The sequence below is a fragment of the Aphelocoma coerulescens genome, chromosome 25 (assembly GCF_041296385.1).
Source record: "Aphelocoma coerulescens isolate FSJ_1873_10779 chromosome 25, UR_Acoe_1.0, whole genome shotgun sequence".
Classification (NCBI taxonomy): domain Eukaryota; kingdom Metazoa; phylum Chordata; class Aves; order Passeriformes; family Corvidae; genus Aphelocoma; species Aphelocoma coerulescens.
The window spans coordinates 3,324,938-3,343,118 of NC_091038.1; the positions used below are offsets into that span (position 1 = coordinate 3,324,938).

The 18,181-nt window shown below is 53.9% G+C and overlaps 1 protein-coding gene across 2 annotated transcripts; it reads left to right on the forward strand.

The window, feature by feature from the left end:
• The first annotated feature begins 363 nt into the window (after window positions 1–363).
• LOC138098626 (ras-related protein Rab-11A-like) lies at window positions 364–10,926 on the forward strand. Of its 2 annotated transcripts, none has more exons than XM_068995293.1 (5): window positions 364–444; window positions 3,878–4,073; window positions 4,149–4,342; window positions 4,422–4,502; window positions 7,474–10,926. In XM_068995293.1, exons 1-5 carry the CDS (start codon window positions 405–407, stop codon window positions 7,503–7,505), a joined length of 543 nt encoding a protein of 180 aa, XP_068851394.1. In that variant the 5' UTR covers window positions 364–404; the 3' UTR covers window positions 7,506–10,926. The 2 variants fall into 2 exon arrangements, with proteins under 2 accessions (XP_068851394.1, XP_068851393.1); XM_068995292.1 differs by lacking the exon at window positions 7,474–10,926 and adding an exon at window positions 4,726–6,121.
• The last annotated feature ends 7,255 nt before the right edge of the window (window positions 10,927–18,181 follow it).

The window sequence follows — 18,181 nt, forward strand, 5'->3', positions numbered from 1 at the left end:
ATCCGTTCAAACGATGACGCAGCCTCTGCCAGTTATCTGAAACCCCTCGGAAACGCGAGAATTTCTGCTGGATTCTCCGTGTTTTCACTCGCTTTCCCTTTGCACCACGCCAGACGTGCCAGCCCAGCTCCACGCTTCTGCGTGGAGCTCGTGGCCGTCACTGTCCCCCCCAGGAGCACACACAGGCGATGACCTGTCCCTGCCGCCCTGCAGCATCCCTGCCCCCCTTACCTGGCCTAGGTGAGCACACCTGAGTTCTGATGGGCAGCCCCGGCCGCCAATGGGTGTGGAGCAGGAAAGGCTGTGGCCACCAATGGGTGGCGGGGGACAGCCCCCGCCAGGGCTGGATAAGGCCCGGAAATCCCAGTTGGCCCAGTGGGTGTGGGGCTGTGGTGCTGGGCGAGATGCGGGGCAAGGATGATGAGTACGATTATCTCTTCAAAGGTGGGTCTGCTGCCTGGCCACGCGGGCCGTGCCTGCAATGAGCTGTGCCCGGTCTCAGCCCGCTGCCGTCAGGGCTGGCTCGGGATGGGACTGGAGGCTGGGGCTTGTACTGGGATGTAACAGCCAGTTCTCGGGACGGGACGGGGGCTTGTTGTGGTGTTCCGCTGTGCTGGGAAGGAGGGTGGATACTGGTGGGGCTGAGACGCTGCCGTGGTCGGGGGGTTTGCTAGAGCTGGTCTGATGGTTTGAGGTCCGGTGCTCCTTACAGCGGCTCTTTACTGCTGCGGGAGGAGGCTGGAGCCCTGGCCTGAGCGCACGGCGCCCGGGGAGGGGTGGCTGTGGCCAGGGCAGGGTGCTGCTCCCGGGGGTGGTGGGGAAGGCTGGTCTGTGGGGCTCTGTGGGTGCCGTGTCGGCCCCTGAGCGCCCGTGGGAGCACATCTGGGAGCTGAGGAATCAACCCCAGGAGAGAAAGCCGTGCTGCTCCCCGGCTGCGGTGGAGGGGAAGGATCCAGGGATCCGAGCATGTCCTTCCTGGTGCTGGTCGAGTATGAGCTCACTGCTGTGCACGGGGCGGGTGGGGGACAGGGACAGGCCCTTGAGAACCCAGTGTTGGCGTTTCTGGCTGTGGGAGCCCCGCATCCCCGTGAAGCGCCCACATCCCTGTGCATGCCAGGCTCCCCTGCGGTCTGCTGTGGCCAAAGCAGGTGCTGGGGAAGCAAAGGGACATCTTGGCGATGCCATAGCCTCCTGAGCCATAAAATCCAGGGTGTGAGCTCACCAGTGGGCGGCTGTGAGTCAGCCTGCCCGAAGGGCCCCGAGTAATTCTAGCCACCGACACGATGTAATTCCAGCCAGCAACATGCTGGTAGCCCCTGGCTCCTTGCACACCTTCCCTGGCCACTGCCCAGGAAAATCCTCCTCCCTGGAGTTAGTCTGGGACCTGGTGTGGGGGAAACTCTGATGCTGAGCGGTGCCTCAAGTACGATGCCCAGCTGCTTTGTTCTGCGCTTCCTGCCCCATGCTGTGCCAGCAGCGTGGCTCTGAGGGGGCTTTGGCACATGGTCCTCCTGTGTCTATGCATCCCCTGTCATCCTACAGGAGCCAGGGCTGGGAGCAGCTCATCATAGCCTCTTCATTCCCCTCCTGGGTCTCATGGTGGTCTCTGGAGTTCTTAAAAAATAGGAGAACTCAGTTTTCAATGCAAGGACAGCTCATCCCTCCCGAAGCAGGAGCAAAGCCGAAGGGGGGATGCAGCGTCCAGGGGCATGGAGCTGGGCTAGTGCTCCCAGGTCCAACAGCTCTGCGAGCCCAGCCTCTCCCCTGAGAAAAGGGAGATTGTCACAGCTGGAAGCAGCTTTATCCCGAGCTCCACTGAAATGGGAGCATCAGTTGTTGTAAAGCACAATGCACATTCCAGCTGTGCGAGGCCCTGATACTGCTGGAGGGGCTCTGTGGTTGAGGAACAGCTCTGGGCATGGCTGCTCCTGGGACCCTTCCTTGGGGCCCTGTGTGGAGCTCCAGGCTGATTCCCTCCCTGCAGTGAGACATGGTGTGCCGAGGATGTTCACCAGTGCTTGCAGGATGTGTTCAGAGGCAGTGAGGACAGAATGTGCCAAATGCTTTTGTGCCTGGGGTGGGGGATGCTGCTCCAGCTCCTCAAGCCATTCAAGCTCAGGGACATGGGGCTCATCACCCGCACACGCTGCAGGACCCTGCACCACCCACCCTGCATCCCTGGTGTGGTCCAAAGCCCTCTGGAGCCTGCCATGGAGCAGGCACTGCCAGGATGGGGATTGTGGCAGTTGAGCTGGGGAAGCAGCAATTTCCTGTTGCTGGTAAACAACCGAGCTCAGATGAAAACTTCAAGGCTCAGAAAGTGGTAACGAACCTGGCTCACCACTGGCCTGCATTTCCTACCATCTTGTCCAGGCTGTTATGGTCCTCTCAGAGCTCTGTGCAGTGGGCAGCAGCTGAGAAGCCTCCCCAGCAGCTGGGCAAAGCAGGGGGGTTCTGCCCCTCTGCTCCACTCTGGTGAGACTCCCCTGCAAAGCTGCCTCCAGCTCGGGGGCCCCCACCACAGGAAGGATGTGGAGCTCCTGGAACAAGTCAAGGAGGCCACAGAGATGTTTCAAGGGCTGGAGCCAGGCTGGGAGAGCTGGGGATATTCAGCCTGTAGAAGAAAAGGCTCCTTAGACCAGTGCCTAAAGGGGCTCCAGGAGAGCTGGAGAGGGACTTTGGACAAGGGCCTGGAGTGACAGGACACAGGGAATGGCTTCCCACTGCCAGAGGGCAGGGACAGATGGGCTATTGGGAAGGAATTCTTGGCTGTGAGGGTGGGGAGACCCTGACACAGGTTGCCCAGGGAAGCTGTGACTGTCCCATCCCTGGAAGTGTTCAAGGCCAGGTTGGACGGGGCTTGCAGCAACCTGGAATAGTGGAACCAGGCGGTGGAACAAGATGGGCTTTACGGTCCCATCCACCCAAACCACCCTGGAGCTGGTGGGAAGGTGTTATCCAGGACATGGAGCAACATCCTTGCAGGATGGTGGCTGCTGAGCCTTGAGTGAGTGTAGCTGTGCCTTGCTGTAGCTCCTGCAGTGTGTGGTGTCCCAGTGGCCCCTTGCTGGTTCTGCTGTTCCTGAGTCCTCCCCACCATGGTCACTGGATGGCTGTGACCTCAGCCCTGCTGTTGTCCTGCCCTGGTGTGGAGACATGTCCCACAGGTGGGCAAAGTGAAGTGTCTGAGTACACCTGGGGAGTGAACAGGGTCGGCAGCAAGGGAATTAAAAACAACTTAAAAAATAAACCCAAAAACCTGTTGAGTCATAAACTCAACAAACTTGACTGGGGAGGTGTGTGATAAAGCTCCCCAGAGCCTGTTTCACCAGGTTTTACAGGAACCAACCAGATCTGGGACAGGCAGAAAATGCATTTAACCCACACCCAGGGACTTCCCGGCTCCTGGGCTGCACCAGCAGCAGCAGTGGAGGAGGAGGATGCTTCCTTTCAAATCATGTCTTTAAGTCCTCCTGTGTGCCCTCAGGGTTGGAGGGCACACAGGGTTGGCAAGAGGAGCCCCAGCTCTGCCTGGCCTCTGGCCTGGCTCTCCCCACACAGGTCCTGCCCCTGGTTTTCTGCCCATTTTGGGTACATCAGTGCATATGGTGCTTTCCCATCCCCAGGGACAGAAACTCCTGGCAACTTCCCAGTGGTGGCAGGGATTTTCTCAAGGGGTATTTATAGGTAGCAGTGATGCTGCCGGGAGGAGTGGAGGCAGCTGGTCTTGCTCTGCTTTACCCCTCACCTGTCAGCTTCTCCTGGGTGAGAAGGAGATGGGGAGGGCAGATGGGGAGACTCCCATCCCTGCCGAGCTGTGGGATGGGCGGCTTTCCTGGGTGGCCGAGGGAGCTGACACTGTATTTGTGCCCCCCAGTTGTGCTCATCGGGGACTCTGGGGTGGGGAAGAGCAACCTGCTCTCGCGCTTCACCCGCAATGAGTTCAACCTGGAGAGCAAGAGTACCATCGGGGTGGAGTTTGCCACGAGGAGCATCCAGGTGGACAACAAGACGGTGAAGGCTCAGATCTGGGACACGGCCGGGCAGGAGCGGTACCGTGCCATCACCTCAGCGTGAGTTTCCTTGCTCCCAACCTGTGGCCCTTGCCTGGGGCCCTGCTGTGACCCTGTCCCCTCACTGTCCCCCAGGTACTACCGGGGGGCCGTGGGAGCTCTGCTCGTCTATGACATCGCCAAGTACCTGACGTACGAGAACGCGGAGCGCTGGCTGAAGGAGCTGCAGGACCACGCTGACGCCAACATTGTCATCATGCTGGTGGGCAACAAGAGTGACCTGCGGCACCTGCGGGCTGTGCCCACCGATGAGGCCAGGAGCTTCGCAGGTATCTTCCCCCATCCTGTCCGGCCCCATCCCATCTGGCTGGAGTTCATGGCACCCACCTGAGCTCACTGTTCTTGCAGAGAAGAATGGGCTGTCCTTCCTTGAGACATCTGCTCTGGACTCCACCAATGTGGAGACTGCTTTCCACAACATCCTCTCGGGTAAGGGGCAACCAGGAAAGGGAGGGACAGGAATAGAGATGGCTTTGGACATTGTGTTCTCCCAGGACACCCCCCTGGGTGGGTACTGGGTCGGAATCCTGCTCCCCTGGAGGGAGAGAGGTGGGCATTTGCACCCCTGGAGCTCTGTGTTTGTGGAAGGAGCAGATCCCCCACTGAATACCTACCTAAAGAATTGATTTTTCACTTCTCTCTCTGCTGGCAGAGATCTACCACATCGTGTCCCAGAGGCAGATCACTGGGCAGCCGGAGTCAGAGTTCGGCCCCTCCACCACCATCGAGCCCATCCGGGTGCTGCCCACGCAGCAGGAGGGTCGGCAAGCGCCCTGCTGCCAGAACATCTGAGCCCCTGGGGTGCCCCCACCTTGACCCCCCACCACCCAGCACATGGTGGCATCATATGTCTCACCCTCTACCTCTGCCCACCGCAGCTCCCTGAGCAGTGCAGGCTGGTGGCTGCTTCTGTGTGCACCGTCACACTGCCTGTATGCTGCTCCGCCTGTGTTTATGTAGGACCAACAAAAACGGGGGGGAGGCAAAGCATCAGGGTGTCTCCCCTCTCTCCCTAAGGTTGGGGACATGCCATCCCCTGTGTCCCTGCTCCCTTTAGCCCTGCAGGCACAGTGACTGGGTGGCACTGAACAAGCCTGAACATGGTGAGTCCCTGTTTGGTGACGCCCTGTGTGCAGCCCCGTGGGATGGGTGGGGAGGGGGACAGTGGGTGCAGCCTTCTCCTGCCTGGTGAAGCCAGCAGTGATGCAGCTGGTTGTGCCCAGCCCTGTCCCTGCGGCACCAAGAGCTGGGAGTGCCTCTGGGTGCTGCTGGGGCCATCCAGGGTGGGGGTGACACTGTTTTTGTGTTGTGACCCCCCTCTGCAATATGACCCCAGCAAAGAGAATAGCTGTGACTCTTCCATGGAAAGAGATGGGAGCAGAGGCTGGGGGGCCTAGGCCTTTGGGAAGCCCCAAGGAGGGGAAAAGGGGGGACCGGGGATTTGGGGGGCTGAGGGTGAGGGCAGGGATGAGGTGCCGAGGGTGGGCACATGGTCCCTCTGCACAGCTTCCCGTGTGGGAGCCGGTGTCAGCAGTGGGGACCCCTCGGCTCCAGCTGTGAGGACGCCCTGGCATGGCTTGGCCCTTCCCTGCTCGAGTGTTTGGCCATCGTGGCTGGTGGCTGCATGGCCCAGCCTGGGGACAGGCCGCCACTGCATGGAGTGTCTGCTGCATCGGCGGGATGGCAGTGGCCTTGTCCCCTGCCTGGGGGACAGCGGCCACTCCCCAGGGTGGACATCGCCCAGGATGCTGGCACAGACTGTGCTGAGCCCAGTGCTGCTGGCAGGGGTGATTGGCAGGTGTCAGTCAAGAGGGGTGCAGGTGGGAAAGCCTGCCCCATTGACCCAGTGCTGGGAGCGTGGCCCCTGTCACAGTGTGGGGTTTTGGGGGAATCTCTTTCTTTTCACAGCTGCCTGCAGTCACTGCATCTCACTTGGCTGTGCCAGTAGGATCTGGGCCAGGGTCTCCCCTTGGGGCACGATTTGTCGATGAAACAGAATTTGAGGCAAAATCCCCAAATAAAGCTGCTGTTGAGGCTTTTTCTCTCTCTGTCAGGTCTTTCCTTGAGGCAGGAGCAGTGCCAGCCTCACATGGGGCAGCTGGGCAGCATCCACAGGCAATGAAGGGTGAGGAAGAGGAGGAGGAGGAGGGTTGGTAGGAAGGTGTGAATGTAGCCTGGGCAAGGGGATGTCCTACTGGGAGGCCAGAGGGGAGAGCTTGAAATTCAGGATTAGAAGAACAGGTTGGATCCTGCTGCTGGCACAGGGGCAGCTGAGGATGCACAAAGAGGCTGCACCGTATGGGTGCCCCTTTTTATCCACCCACAGTGCAGCCACCCTAGCCCTGGCAGCACCTTAACCTTGGCTCCAGCCCTTGGCACTGTGTCCCTACGCCACAGCCCTGCCCCCTCCAGAGGCAGCCTTGTCCCTGAGCTGGCCAGCCCCATCCTCTCTCGTACCCTGGGTCTGACCACAGCTGGGGGCTGTCCCCGGGTGAATGGTGACCATTGCCCCATGGACTGCACTCTACCCCATGCCCACCTCAGCTGGCAAAGCCCTGGCAACTTGCAGACCAGTTGGAGCTGCCAAGCACCACCTCCTCCCACGCCATCTGCCCACACCAAAACACGGTGCCAAGAGGTGATGTCAGCCCCACCGGCTGGAGATGTGGGCGTGTGGGGTACGGGTGCTGCTCCAAAGGGCTCCACAAAGGGACAGGGCTGAGCCAAGCGCTCCTTGGGGCTCGCTGCCATTGGATGTGCCATCAGCCTGGCACTGGCATGGACACATGGGATGATGAGTTCATTTAGACTCATGGAGACACTTTTGGGCTGGGCAACTCAGTTTTGTTCCAGCCTTTCCAGTTTTTAGATGTTTTCTGCTGGAATGAAGAAGTGGGAAGGGCAAAATGTGGCACAGGGTGGCCCATGGCCATGGGACCCGCTAGCACCAGGAGTGGGAGAAGCAGCTGCCTCAGGAGGCTCATCATCTCACAAGTGCTTTAATGAACCCCAAGAAATGCTGCCAAAAGCCTGGGACTGGTGGGAGGTCCAGGAGGGGTGGCAGAGGGAGGTCCAGCCCCACTGCCCTGGAACTCAGCCCAGCAGGGCCTTGTTCCCAACCACTGCTCCCGGCCCTTCCTCAAGTGTGAACAGACACAAACCAGGAGCAGATACAAAGTTTCTTAAGTAATAATACTTTAATAAAATTAAGTTCTTAATGTAATTTAGCACATTTAATACATTAACCCTTTCCCTTCTTTGTTTTCTACAAGTTGTGCAACATCATTATTTTAATTTTCTTTTATTTTAATTTTTTTCCTTCTCCCATTATACTATATGCCTCAAAACTCAGACAATAAGCCTAACTCTACTTCTATGTTCGGTTATATCTCTCTCTCAGGCTTTTATTTTTGCGTCACGCCAGAGAGATGAAAATACCTGGATGGAACATGTGATCGGTTTCCAATAGTAACAATCCCGACTACAGGTTTCCTATGACGTTAAAAGAAAAGAGGGGAAAAAAAAAAAAGCAAACACAAAAGGATAGGGAATGGACTTTCAATGGAAGGGCCACAGAGTCGGCATGGCCGGCAATGGCCGGGCCACTCCGTGGCCAGCTGGCTCAGCACGAGGTGGGAGTACCATGGAGCAGGACCGTGTGACAGCGCCCAGCTCCAAGGGAGAGCGGATACACACGAACTTGTACATCAGTCTGAAGCGAGGATGAGAGGAAGCCAACGTGGTGCTGTGCAAGCAAAGCCATGAAGGGCGCGGGAGGGCTGTGCTCCCCTGGGTGGGTATCAGTGAGATCAGCTGCTGCAGGGACCCCGTGGCTTGGGTTTCATTTTAGCACGTCTCATGTGGGAAATCCCACTGGAGCTGCTCTGCCAGAGTCCCAACGGCAGCAAGCTGGAGCCTGGATCTCTTTGATACCAGGGCAGAGCCAGAGGAAATCCTCTTCAGCCCCACAGGCTCCCGACTGCGCAGTCGGATGCCCGGGGGCTGCTCTGGGCATCCCTGGGGATTTCCTCGGCTTGCCTGGGGCTGGGATCAGAGCCGGCTCTGCAGTGGCTGCGGTTCGATCAGACCTGCCAGCCTTCATGCCCATTGCCTTTCATGTTTGCTTAACACTGCTTTCTAACTCAGGAGCAAATGCCATGCTCCAGCCCCTAGTCTTTTTTTCCCCCTTTTTTTTATGATTATCTTGAACAGAATTCATAAAGAAAAAGGAAAAAAGAATGCTGATGGTTTCACAGATAAGCAAAACAGCCTGTGACCGCATCTTGTGTCCCCCAGCTCCCAGGAGCCAAGAGCAGATCTCCACGGCCACACCACACTGCTACCTCTCACCGCTCCGTTTCTCTGCAAGTTGTTTCAAAAGCATCATCGTAAGCCCAGAAAGCACATCCTGCTGTCAGCAACCCGGTGCCACCATTGGAGGGGGACTTCATTTTCACATAGACAGTAGTGGAACTACTCCAGATTTTACATTAGTGTCACTTTACTGGGGGTGACTTTCAATTTGCTCCATTAGCAGCCCTGAAGCGATGCTGGAGCAGATCCAGCGGGGCTGCTGCAGCCTGCCGGGGCTGCTGCAGCCTGCCAGGGCTGCAGTGACTCCAGATTCCAGTAGAGTAACCCATTGGAACAGTGGAGCCGCACGGGAGGGAGGCAGGAGCTGCCCAACCTCTCCTATCTACCGCTAGCACGGCACAGGCAAACCAGTCTGCCTAGCACAATTCCAGCCGAATTTTTCACTGGGTCAACTGACAGCAGAACATGACTTCAAGTTTCTACAGGATGTGAAAACCCACACTAAAACACAGAGATTGCTCCCTAACATCCTAGAAAGGGTTTTGGAAGAACCAGCCCACGCTGGCTCTGCTGCCACCAAGGACACCTTGCTGGGGCTCGGCAGAGGTGGGACGGGACCCCCTGTCCATACACAAGTGACAATAAAGTGCATCCACTCTCCAGTCCAGGGCACCACTGTACAATGTCCATCACTGACGCTTCTTCAAGTATCAAATCAAAAAAAATGAGGTAAAACAAAACTGAAAGAGCAAACAGGCTGCCTCGCCGCCCCAGCAGGGAAGGACCAGGCGCTTGATTCCACCGAGCACGAACCCCCCTGGAAGTGCAGGAGACATCGTGCCCTGCTTCCCGAAATGCCCCAGCATGCCGGGAGGGTCCTGGGGAGGGATCTCAGATTCACAGTGCTATTTATACGCAGAAACCGAATGAGAACTGTCTTCATTCCTGTCCTGACCTATTGCATGGCTTTGCTGAGTGATGAATGCTGGTAAAGGCTACCCCAGCCCCCCGAAGCAGGCACCGTCAGGGAGCAAGGGGCAACCACCGTGCTTCTCGAAGGCATCTGTGTGGATGCTCCCAAGCTGCAGGAGATCCGTGGGTTTGCTACGGCTGAGCCACAACACAGAGGAGAGGAGCAAAGGCTAAACCCAGAGGGAACCAACTTCCAAGGATGTTTTCTTTGCAGCACTCGGCTTTGCTAATGCTGCTGCCTCTCGGATGGTTCTTTCTGAGAGCTCTCCTTTAAGCAGAGATTTTGGTGCAGTGAAAAGCAACACCAGTACTCCAGAGAGAAGTGCTGGCCTGTCTCTGGAACGAACTGAGTAGCTGGCAGGGACATGGGGCACTTCCTGCCCCAGCGCTGGTGTCAGGGCTGTGTTGCCCTGCCCTGCAGTGCCCAGAGCGGGTCTGCCATCGCAGCACCCACTGCATGCTGCCAGCTCGAGGAGCCCTTGCTCCCGCTCTCGGCACTGCAGGGACCCAGGATCCATCCAGAACACAATGCGCTGTGCTGGCTAAGAATGGCCTCCAGCCTCCTCCGTGCTCTTGCAGCCAAAAACCAGGCATGTGCCACGAGTGTCACTCTCCCGTGAGCCGGACAGCATTGGCGCAGCTGTCAGGAAGCCAAGCTGTGGGATCAGGGATGTCATGGCCCAGCACAGCTGCAAGAAGGCCCTTTCAGGCCAGCAGAGACTTTTCCAAACATCTCACCCGCAGCTCCAATGCTCAAAACCGATGGTTGGAGGCCAAGCAGAGAAACACCCAACAAACCAAATCTCCTGGAAGATGCCACATGCTAAGCAAGTGAGCTCCTCCCGAGGTGCACGGCGTCTCCCGGCACAACGCAACCAGGGTGAGAGAGAACCAAGAAAAAGAAAGAAAACAAACAAAGAGGGAACAAACCAACCCTAATGCCCTGACACTGCCCAGTGCGAGGGCAGAGCCTCCGCCCGGCACCTCACTGCCTTCGAGCTCTGTCTGTCACCTTACAGAGGGGAGATCACCCAATCTTCCTTTCCTTCGCCTTCCCACCTGGGATGGTCCCACCTGCCCATCCCGGGATCTTCCCACACCTTTGGTGCTTGGAGAAGTTCAAAAACCAAGAACAGCCCAAGGAAAGTAACAGCAACTTTGAACATTTTTCTGCAATTTCCTGCTCCAAGCCCAAGGCTGGAAGTCAGAATAAGGCAAAAATTAATGGCCTAAAACTTCCTTATTTTGTTCCGTGACTAGCCAAATCTGTCTATTTTTATTAAAAAAGCAACATAAACCCCCAAACGTATCTTTTTAAAAAAATACATATTATTAGATCCCTTTTTTTTGTCTTTTTTTCCCCTCTATAAAAATAACTTCAGGACTTTGATTGACAGAAGGTACCAGTTGGTGGCCATTATTTTGTTAGGCTTTCGGTCATTTATTTGTTTGCTTCAGAAAAATAGTACCAAAAAAAGATGGAATTCCTGGGGAAGTTAACGATAATCGTGTTCACAAGTTTATTTTACATTCTGCTCTGTCTGGGATCACTTGGATCTACTATAGATTAAACAATATGGATAGCATCTACTATTTGAACTAGTTAATTTTTTTTTAATCTTTACTCTAGGATTATATGAAATAAATTTGAGTGTTTATTATTATTAACATTTTTTTTAATACCCATCAACGCAAACCTTTTTTCTTCTTCTCATTTTTGGTTAAAAACAAACAAACAAACAAACAGAAAAAAAAATCTTATTTTAAAATGCTTCTTTGAAAGGCAACAGAGCAGAAGCATCGCCCCATCTTCCTGCTGCTTTGGGAGGGGGAGCAGGACATGGGCTGGATTGGGGGTGTGAGGGGGACAGACTACCCCTCACTCCCCAGCCCACAGGGAGGTCGTGGCTGCTCAGCACATCCCTAAAGCAGCCCCTGGGACAAGATCCTGTGAAGCACTCCGGGATGTTCTGGAGCCGAGCGCATGCTGAAGTGCTTTCCTGGATTAAAGGAAGCTTGGAACCCTGCCGGGGGCACTCCCGTTGCTCTGGCTGTCCCTGCAATCGGTGTCTTGCAGGAGCTGTGCCCACACTGGCTTGGGGGTGACATGTTCCCATCTAGGGCGGGCTGGAGCTGGCCAGGAGCTCTGTGTAAGCTCAGCCCGTGGCTGGTCAAAGCACCAGGACAAGCAGACGGCTCTGGTCTGGCACAAGCTCCAAAGGAATGACCATGGATGTTCTCAAGATCACGCCTGGCCTGAACACTGGGACCAAACCCTCCTGTCCCTGCAACCCGTCCAGCACAGGAAGAGACGGAGCCAAGGTCTAAAGGGAGGCAACAGACGGTGACCACCCTCAGGTCTCCAGAGCCCCCCACGAGCACGCTCCAGCCGGGCGTCTGTGCCGGCAGTGGCTGTCAGTCCCTCCCAGCAAGGCTGTGCAAAGGACCATAAACCCTCGCGTTGCACTGGGCTCTCTGGAGCCAGATCAAGGACAAAACTCCTCTGGCTCCCTGGGATGGGATCAGGCTGGCAGTGCTGGCAACAAGGCGGAGGAGGGCAGGGAGGTGGGTAGTGCCAGCTTTTCCCTCCGAGCACCCAGCTCTCCACAAGCCCGTGTCTCAGGGAAGCACAGCAGGAGCAAACTCTGTTCCCCAGCGCCCGCCCGGGTGGTGAATGGGGTTGGGTTGGACCCTGGGATGCCCAGGGTGCCCAGGAAGTGCTGTGCCACAGCAGGGCAGGGCCTTGCCAGCGCCGGCACGGGGTGATGCCGCCCAAAGACTGCCCCAGAGCCAGCCCGGAGCCGAAGCCCACCCAGACCTCGACCCTTTCCAAGGGGATTCCCAGATGGAGCAGCCACAGGATGGGGACACAGGCTTGGGTTTATAGTGGTTTTTCTCTTCTACTTCTCTGCTTTTAATTACCTTTTTTTTATCTTTTTTTTTTTGTTTAAATACATCCAACTGTGTTAATTTCTTATTTGTGGAAAGGGCTATCTGCACCATAACTATCACCTTTACATACACACACACACACACGAAAAAGGAAACATATATTAAAAACACTTTTTAAGCAATACTCTGGATACAAATGTATTTTTTAACCTACATATATTCTAAACCTTCTAAACTTTTAAGGATCACTTTATCATAAAATAAAATATCCTTTTTTCTTATAATAAATTACCTAATAAAAAGTATTTTTATTAGCCCAGTTCCTTGCTACATTTACATGTAATAAATGCATTTATTAAAATAGAATATTAAATTATAAAGAAATGTTCTAATTTTAAAATCTTAATTTTTTTTCCCTCCTCTCTCTCTCTTTAAAAAACACCAGGAAATGCATCAAAATAAACCCTTCAAACACTAAACAAAACAGGTTGGAGTATTTTGATTTCAGAGGTTAACAATATTAACAGTCTGAGCCTTTGTATGTATGAAGATTATTATTTTTTTAAGAAAGAAAGAAAAGAGAAAAAAATAATAGATATCCCTCCAGCTGAAAAATACTTTTGCAAATGGGAGCTAGGACAAGATATTTTTATAGTATCTCCTCATTAAATATAAATCCAATTTTGGTTCTTTTTTCTTTCGTTATGTATTATAATACACACTATTCTCTATATAATTTATGTCGATGAGGATGACATCACAGCATGATATTACTTTATCCCTCCGTTTCCCTTTGTTATGTTTTGTCACCCGCTCGCCCGCACCGTCCCTTGTCCCGGAGCCGCTGTCTCCGCCGCGGCAGCTCGCAAACACCGCCCGAGGACGCAGTTTTGGGGGACGCGGCCCCGTCCCGACACCCCGCGGCCCCGGTCGCCTCTCCCTGCCGTGCCGGGAGCGGGGAGCCCTCGCTCCCACAGCCCTGACGCGGCTCGGGAGGTCCCGTCCACAAGGAAAGGTGGCAGGATGAGTCCCAAATCCAGCACAGCCCCAAGCCCCGCTCCTGGTTTGCAGCAAGTGCCGGAGCCGGCGGCAGCTCGGCAAAGCTCGTGCGGAAATCCCAGCGGCGCTGACCGGGCGGGCACCGCGCTCCGGCCGCTCCGTGCCCCCGCGGGCTGACCCTGCCCGGGCCCGGACACCTCGTGCCCGCAGCTCAGCGCCTTCCAGCGCACCTCTGCTCTCTCTGCTCCCGGCCCCGGGGTTTGGGCACCTGCCCTCGGTGCCACTGCTTGTGCCCTCGTGTCGCTGCCTCGCAAAAGACCACCACCGGCATTCACCCCGCACTGCGCGGCGCGGCACGGGTCACCTTGGTCCCCACCCTGGCTCCACCGGCCCCCCGGGCTGATGTAAACCCCGGGGAAAACCCCACTCCCCAGCCGGGCCGAGGGGAAACCAGCGGCGTCCGTGGGCACCGGCCGCCGTCGGGGCGTGCCCGTGTCCCGTCATCGCTCCCCGGAGCCGATCCCGCTTTGGTGGGACGCGACTTTGCAGGATGGAGGTCTCACGGACCAGGCTTCCCACAAGGGTCTTACCGCTCCTAATCCAGAGGAAGACTCGCCTTGGCGCATCGGGTCCCAGCCCCACCTGCCTCCCTCCAGCCCAGGCGCAAGCGGGGTGTCCCCATCACTTCAGCACCCCGAGGGGGTTATCCCAAAAGCCTGGGAAGAATCGTGGGGGCAGCTGAAGCCAGCGAGGTTCAGTCCAGCTGGTTCACACTGCAAGGGGTCACCAAGGGCATCCTCGTGGTGGAAGGCGAGAAGCGCAAGGACCCGGCTCCGTGGGCGCTGCAGAAAAAGGACGGGTGCAGGAGGAGGGGGCTGTCTTTAGTTATCGTTATTGCTGGTGAATTAGACCAACAAGCCATTTTTAGTCACCTATCAAGGAAGATACAAGTCAGAGCAAATAGTTAAGGTCATGGGCATTTTTCTTGTTTTTTGTTTTTATTTTTTTTTTTAAGATTTTTATATATATACATATATTTAAAAAGAGAGGAAAAAAAATTACGCAAATTTGTTGTTTAAGCCCCGCAACCGGGCTCCCCATGGATGCCAACAGGCCGGGCCCAGGCTGCCCCTCTCCAGGTGCCCCATGGGGCCAGGGAGAGGCCCGAGCCCCCCGAGTTCCCCGCAGCCCCCGCTTGAGGCAGAGGTAGCTCTCGGTGCATTTACAGCGCCTGTTTTTTCTTTCTTCCAAAGTTGCTACATCAAAATATGGAGTCGGTGGGGGGTACAGCGGGAAGCAGGGGACAGGGAAAAATCAAAATAAAACAGGGGCCGAAATACTTCTATTCATTTTAAACTAGAACTGCTACATCAAGCTTTTTTTTAATATATATGTATATGTATATATATATGTGTATATATATATATATGTATAAAGGTTATTGGAACTGAAGATTTTATTAAAGGCCAACTTGGAGACTTGAGTAGGAACCTCATCTGCAGAGAGGGGCAGCCCCCCAGGACAGCCCCACTCCGGTTCCCATCAGCAAGCATTGGACGTTTGTTTGGGTCATGATTCTTTTTTTTTCCCTTCTTTTTTTTTTTTTTTTTAAAGAAAGGGGTTTTGTTTTTTTTCTCTAACATTTGTCAGCATGCAGGAGGCTTTTACATCGTTTCGCTTGTTAAGGTGAGGGAGGAGGTACAAGGAGCAGAGGTGAGCCCCCTGTACCCTTCCCACTCCCCACTCCCTACAGTCAGTGCTAGAACAGGTCCCCCCACCCCAGGTCCCCGACACAGGGGTCTCCTTCCCCCCTCCCCACTCCCACCCACCTCTTCACAACCTGGCATCAAATAAAGACATTGATCAAGAACTTGCTCACATTACCACGAACAGACTCCACTCAGCCAAGAACGACTACTCACTCACTAACACAGCGGCCCGGGGCTGCGGCCACCGCCGCTCCCAGCTCAGCCCCTCCAGCACCAATACGAACACTTCTCAACGCCCCTCCGAAGGGTGGTTGATCCCCTGCCCGCCCCCCGCCCCCCGCCCCCCAGCTCGTGCTCCAACCACTCTCTCTACATCAGCGGGAGAATTTTGGGCAATGAACAGATAAAATACAACCCTGGGGTGGGGGGGCAGGACACGATGGAGAAGGTGACACTGGGGAGGGGAGAGGTTCCCGGAGAACAGGAATGTCCCCCTCTCCCTTCCCTTCCCTTCCCTTCCCGGGACCAAACTTCTGAATGAGAACTGGGTCAGTTTTAGGAAGGATGTGGCCAGTGCTGGCCGGGGCGCCGAAGCCTTTGCCGAGGCCACGCTGCTACAGGGAGGGACGGCTGCCTCAGGACAATGCTGGGGCACGGGGGCTCTGGGAGTTCATCCAGAGCACCCCAGCCCTCCATCACCCACAGCCCCCACACCGGCGGGTCCAAAACACGGCGCCTTCCCCCAGGAAGTGTTCGCATCCCGAGCCGGTCCTGGTGCCCGCCGCAGGGCCGGGACAGCCGCACGGCCAGGCATTTCTTAGAGCTCTGGGGAGGAGGGGAGCACCAATTCTGCCTGACAGTGCCCCGTTAGCACGGCACTGTTACTTTTGTCTTTACTTTTCCAAAACATCAGCATCTACTACAGCCTGGGAACATTGCCCACCCCTCCAATCTACCTCCTGCCCCTACGGAATATATTACTGTTGATGCAAAACAGTGGAGGCATCCCATCATCCCACCATCATTTCACACCCTCCAACTGGTATCTGAAGATCAAAAGTGGATCTTTATCAGCACAGAGCACCAGCACCACCTGCCCCAGCACAGTGAGCTCAGCCCCTTCAGTGACCGTGGCCGGTGACCATGGCTGGCCTGAGCCCACCGTGCCAGGGCACAGACAGCAACTGGGAGCAAGCGGCAGCAAACTGAGCAGAAGAGAGGATGTTCCCAGGAACATTATTACGATGAAAATAAAGTCTCCTGTAACTGAAGGGAATAAAAAAATCTCGGGCGATTTTTTTGTTTGGTTTTTTTTTTTTTCTGTTAGAACTGTCTCTGCCAAGTCGTGAAACTTGTTGGTTCAGTTCTAAATCAGGGTCCAGGATCTGTGAGCAGAAGTCGAGGGGTAGGAAATGGGGAAGCAGTGGTAGTGGGAGAAAAATTATATATATGGGTTTATATACACACATATATATATATATAGGTGCTTGCTTGATTAAGTGCCTATATATATATATACACACATATATTTATAGCTGGGTGTACTGGTACTCAATAGGTCAATCCAACACATTTTTACCATCACAGCATTTTGGCATCCACAGACCAGCTGAACAAACCTGATGGAGTGAAGATGCTGGCCTGCACCTTGCATGCATTGGCACGGAAGCCAGACCTGAAGCCCATCCTCTCCCACTTCCCAATGGTTTTAAAGTATCTCATTTAACAAAACCAGGAGTCTTGAAATGATTAAAGGATGTTCAACAAGGCAATTTTTTTTCTGTTTTGTTTCGTTCTGAAAAAAATATAATATATAAAAGTGGCCAACCTCAGGAAGATCCAGGAAAAGGACAGCTGAAGAGGTTTTGGTCCATAAAGAAATACTTTTTCTTCTTTTTTGTTTTTTTTCCCCCCACTTGGTTTGGGTAACAAAAGTTTTGGTCCAGTTTAAAAACGACGACAACAAAATTATCTCTATAAACTCGGGGTTTTTTGCTTTCTGTTGGGATGCATGTTGGTTTCATATGGGCTCATTGCCTGTATTGCATGATCGTCTCTCTTAGGTTTTGGTGCAATAGGTATAGTTTTGAAGAAAAGCACAATGTTGTGTGTGTGTGTGTGTGTGTGTGTGTGTGTGTGTGTGTGTGTGTGTGTAGCTGCAGCTGGCATCACTTGAAGAAAAGAATGAAGAGTGACCTACAGAAACGTGGAAGTCGATGCACTCCCCCCACGGATGGGAACTCGGGACTGCTTTGGAAATACCCTGTTAGTGACTCCTGATTGGGCTGATGAACAAATCCCTGCTTGGATAAGGAAAAAAGAACAAAGTTCCAGACTCCACGGTGGCTCAGAATAACAAAATAAACGCCCGTCGCCTGGTGTGATCCCAATAGGTTCTTCCAAACCTTCTTCAGTTTCACTGGCGTCATTTTTATTTCTTCACCTTCTTTTTTTTTATTTTCTTTTTTTTTGTGTTTTTTGTTTGGTTTTTTTTTAGAAAAAAAGGAAAACAATAAAAGTTCTTCAGCTGTGATTTTTTTGTTTAAATCTTTGAGGTAATACAGTTGTGCCCTCGTTCTAACAGGTTCCCAGAGGTTGATGGTTTCTTTCTTGTTCTTCTAAATCCCTGTCATCCGTTTTCCTTTCTTTCTGTTGTGTCTTTCTGAGCTCCCAGTTGGGCCGACAACCCTGGGGGGAGGAGAGTGGGGGCTTCAGGCCAAGACAAAGGTTGAACATGGCTGGAGAAAGGCTGGCAGGGCCCTCCCTGCATCCCTGCTCCCTCCCTGGTTGATCCAGGTGGCCTGGCTTGGTTATCGCCAAGAAGTCCCAATCTCACCACCAAAAAAAAATGAACTAAACCGCTTTGCTTGCGAGATCCGAGTGTGCGTTCTGAGTACTTGGTTTACAAAAGACATTGCAGGCTGGAGCATTGTTCGCCCTTCAAAATTTCTGGCTTTGCTATTCATTTTAATTTTATTATTCACTTATTTTTTTTTAAAAAATAACATACATTGCTTGTAAAATAATTTCTTTTCTTTTCTTCTTCTTCTTCTTCTTCTTTAAATTAATTTATTCTTTCATTCATTTTTTGCTCTTCAGATGTCATTATTATTATTATCATCATTATTATTATTATTATTATTATCATCATCATTTTTCTTTCATGGACCCCCCCCATTCTCCCTTCCTACCCCCACCCCCCTAATGCCCTGCTCTGTCTCT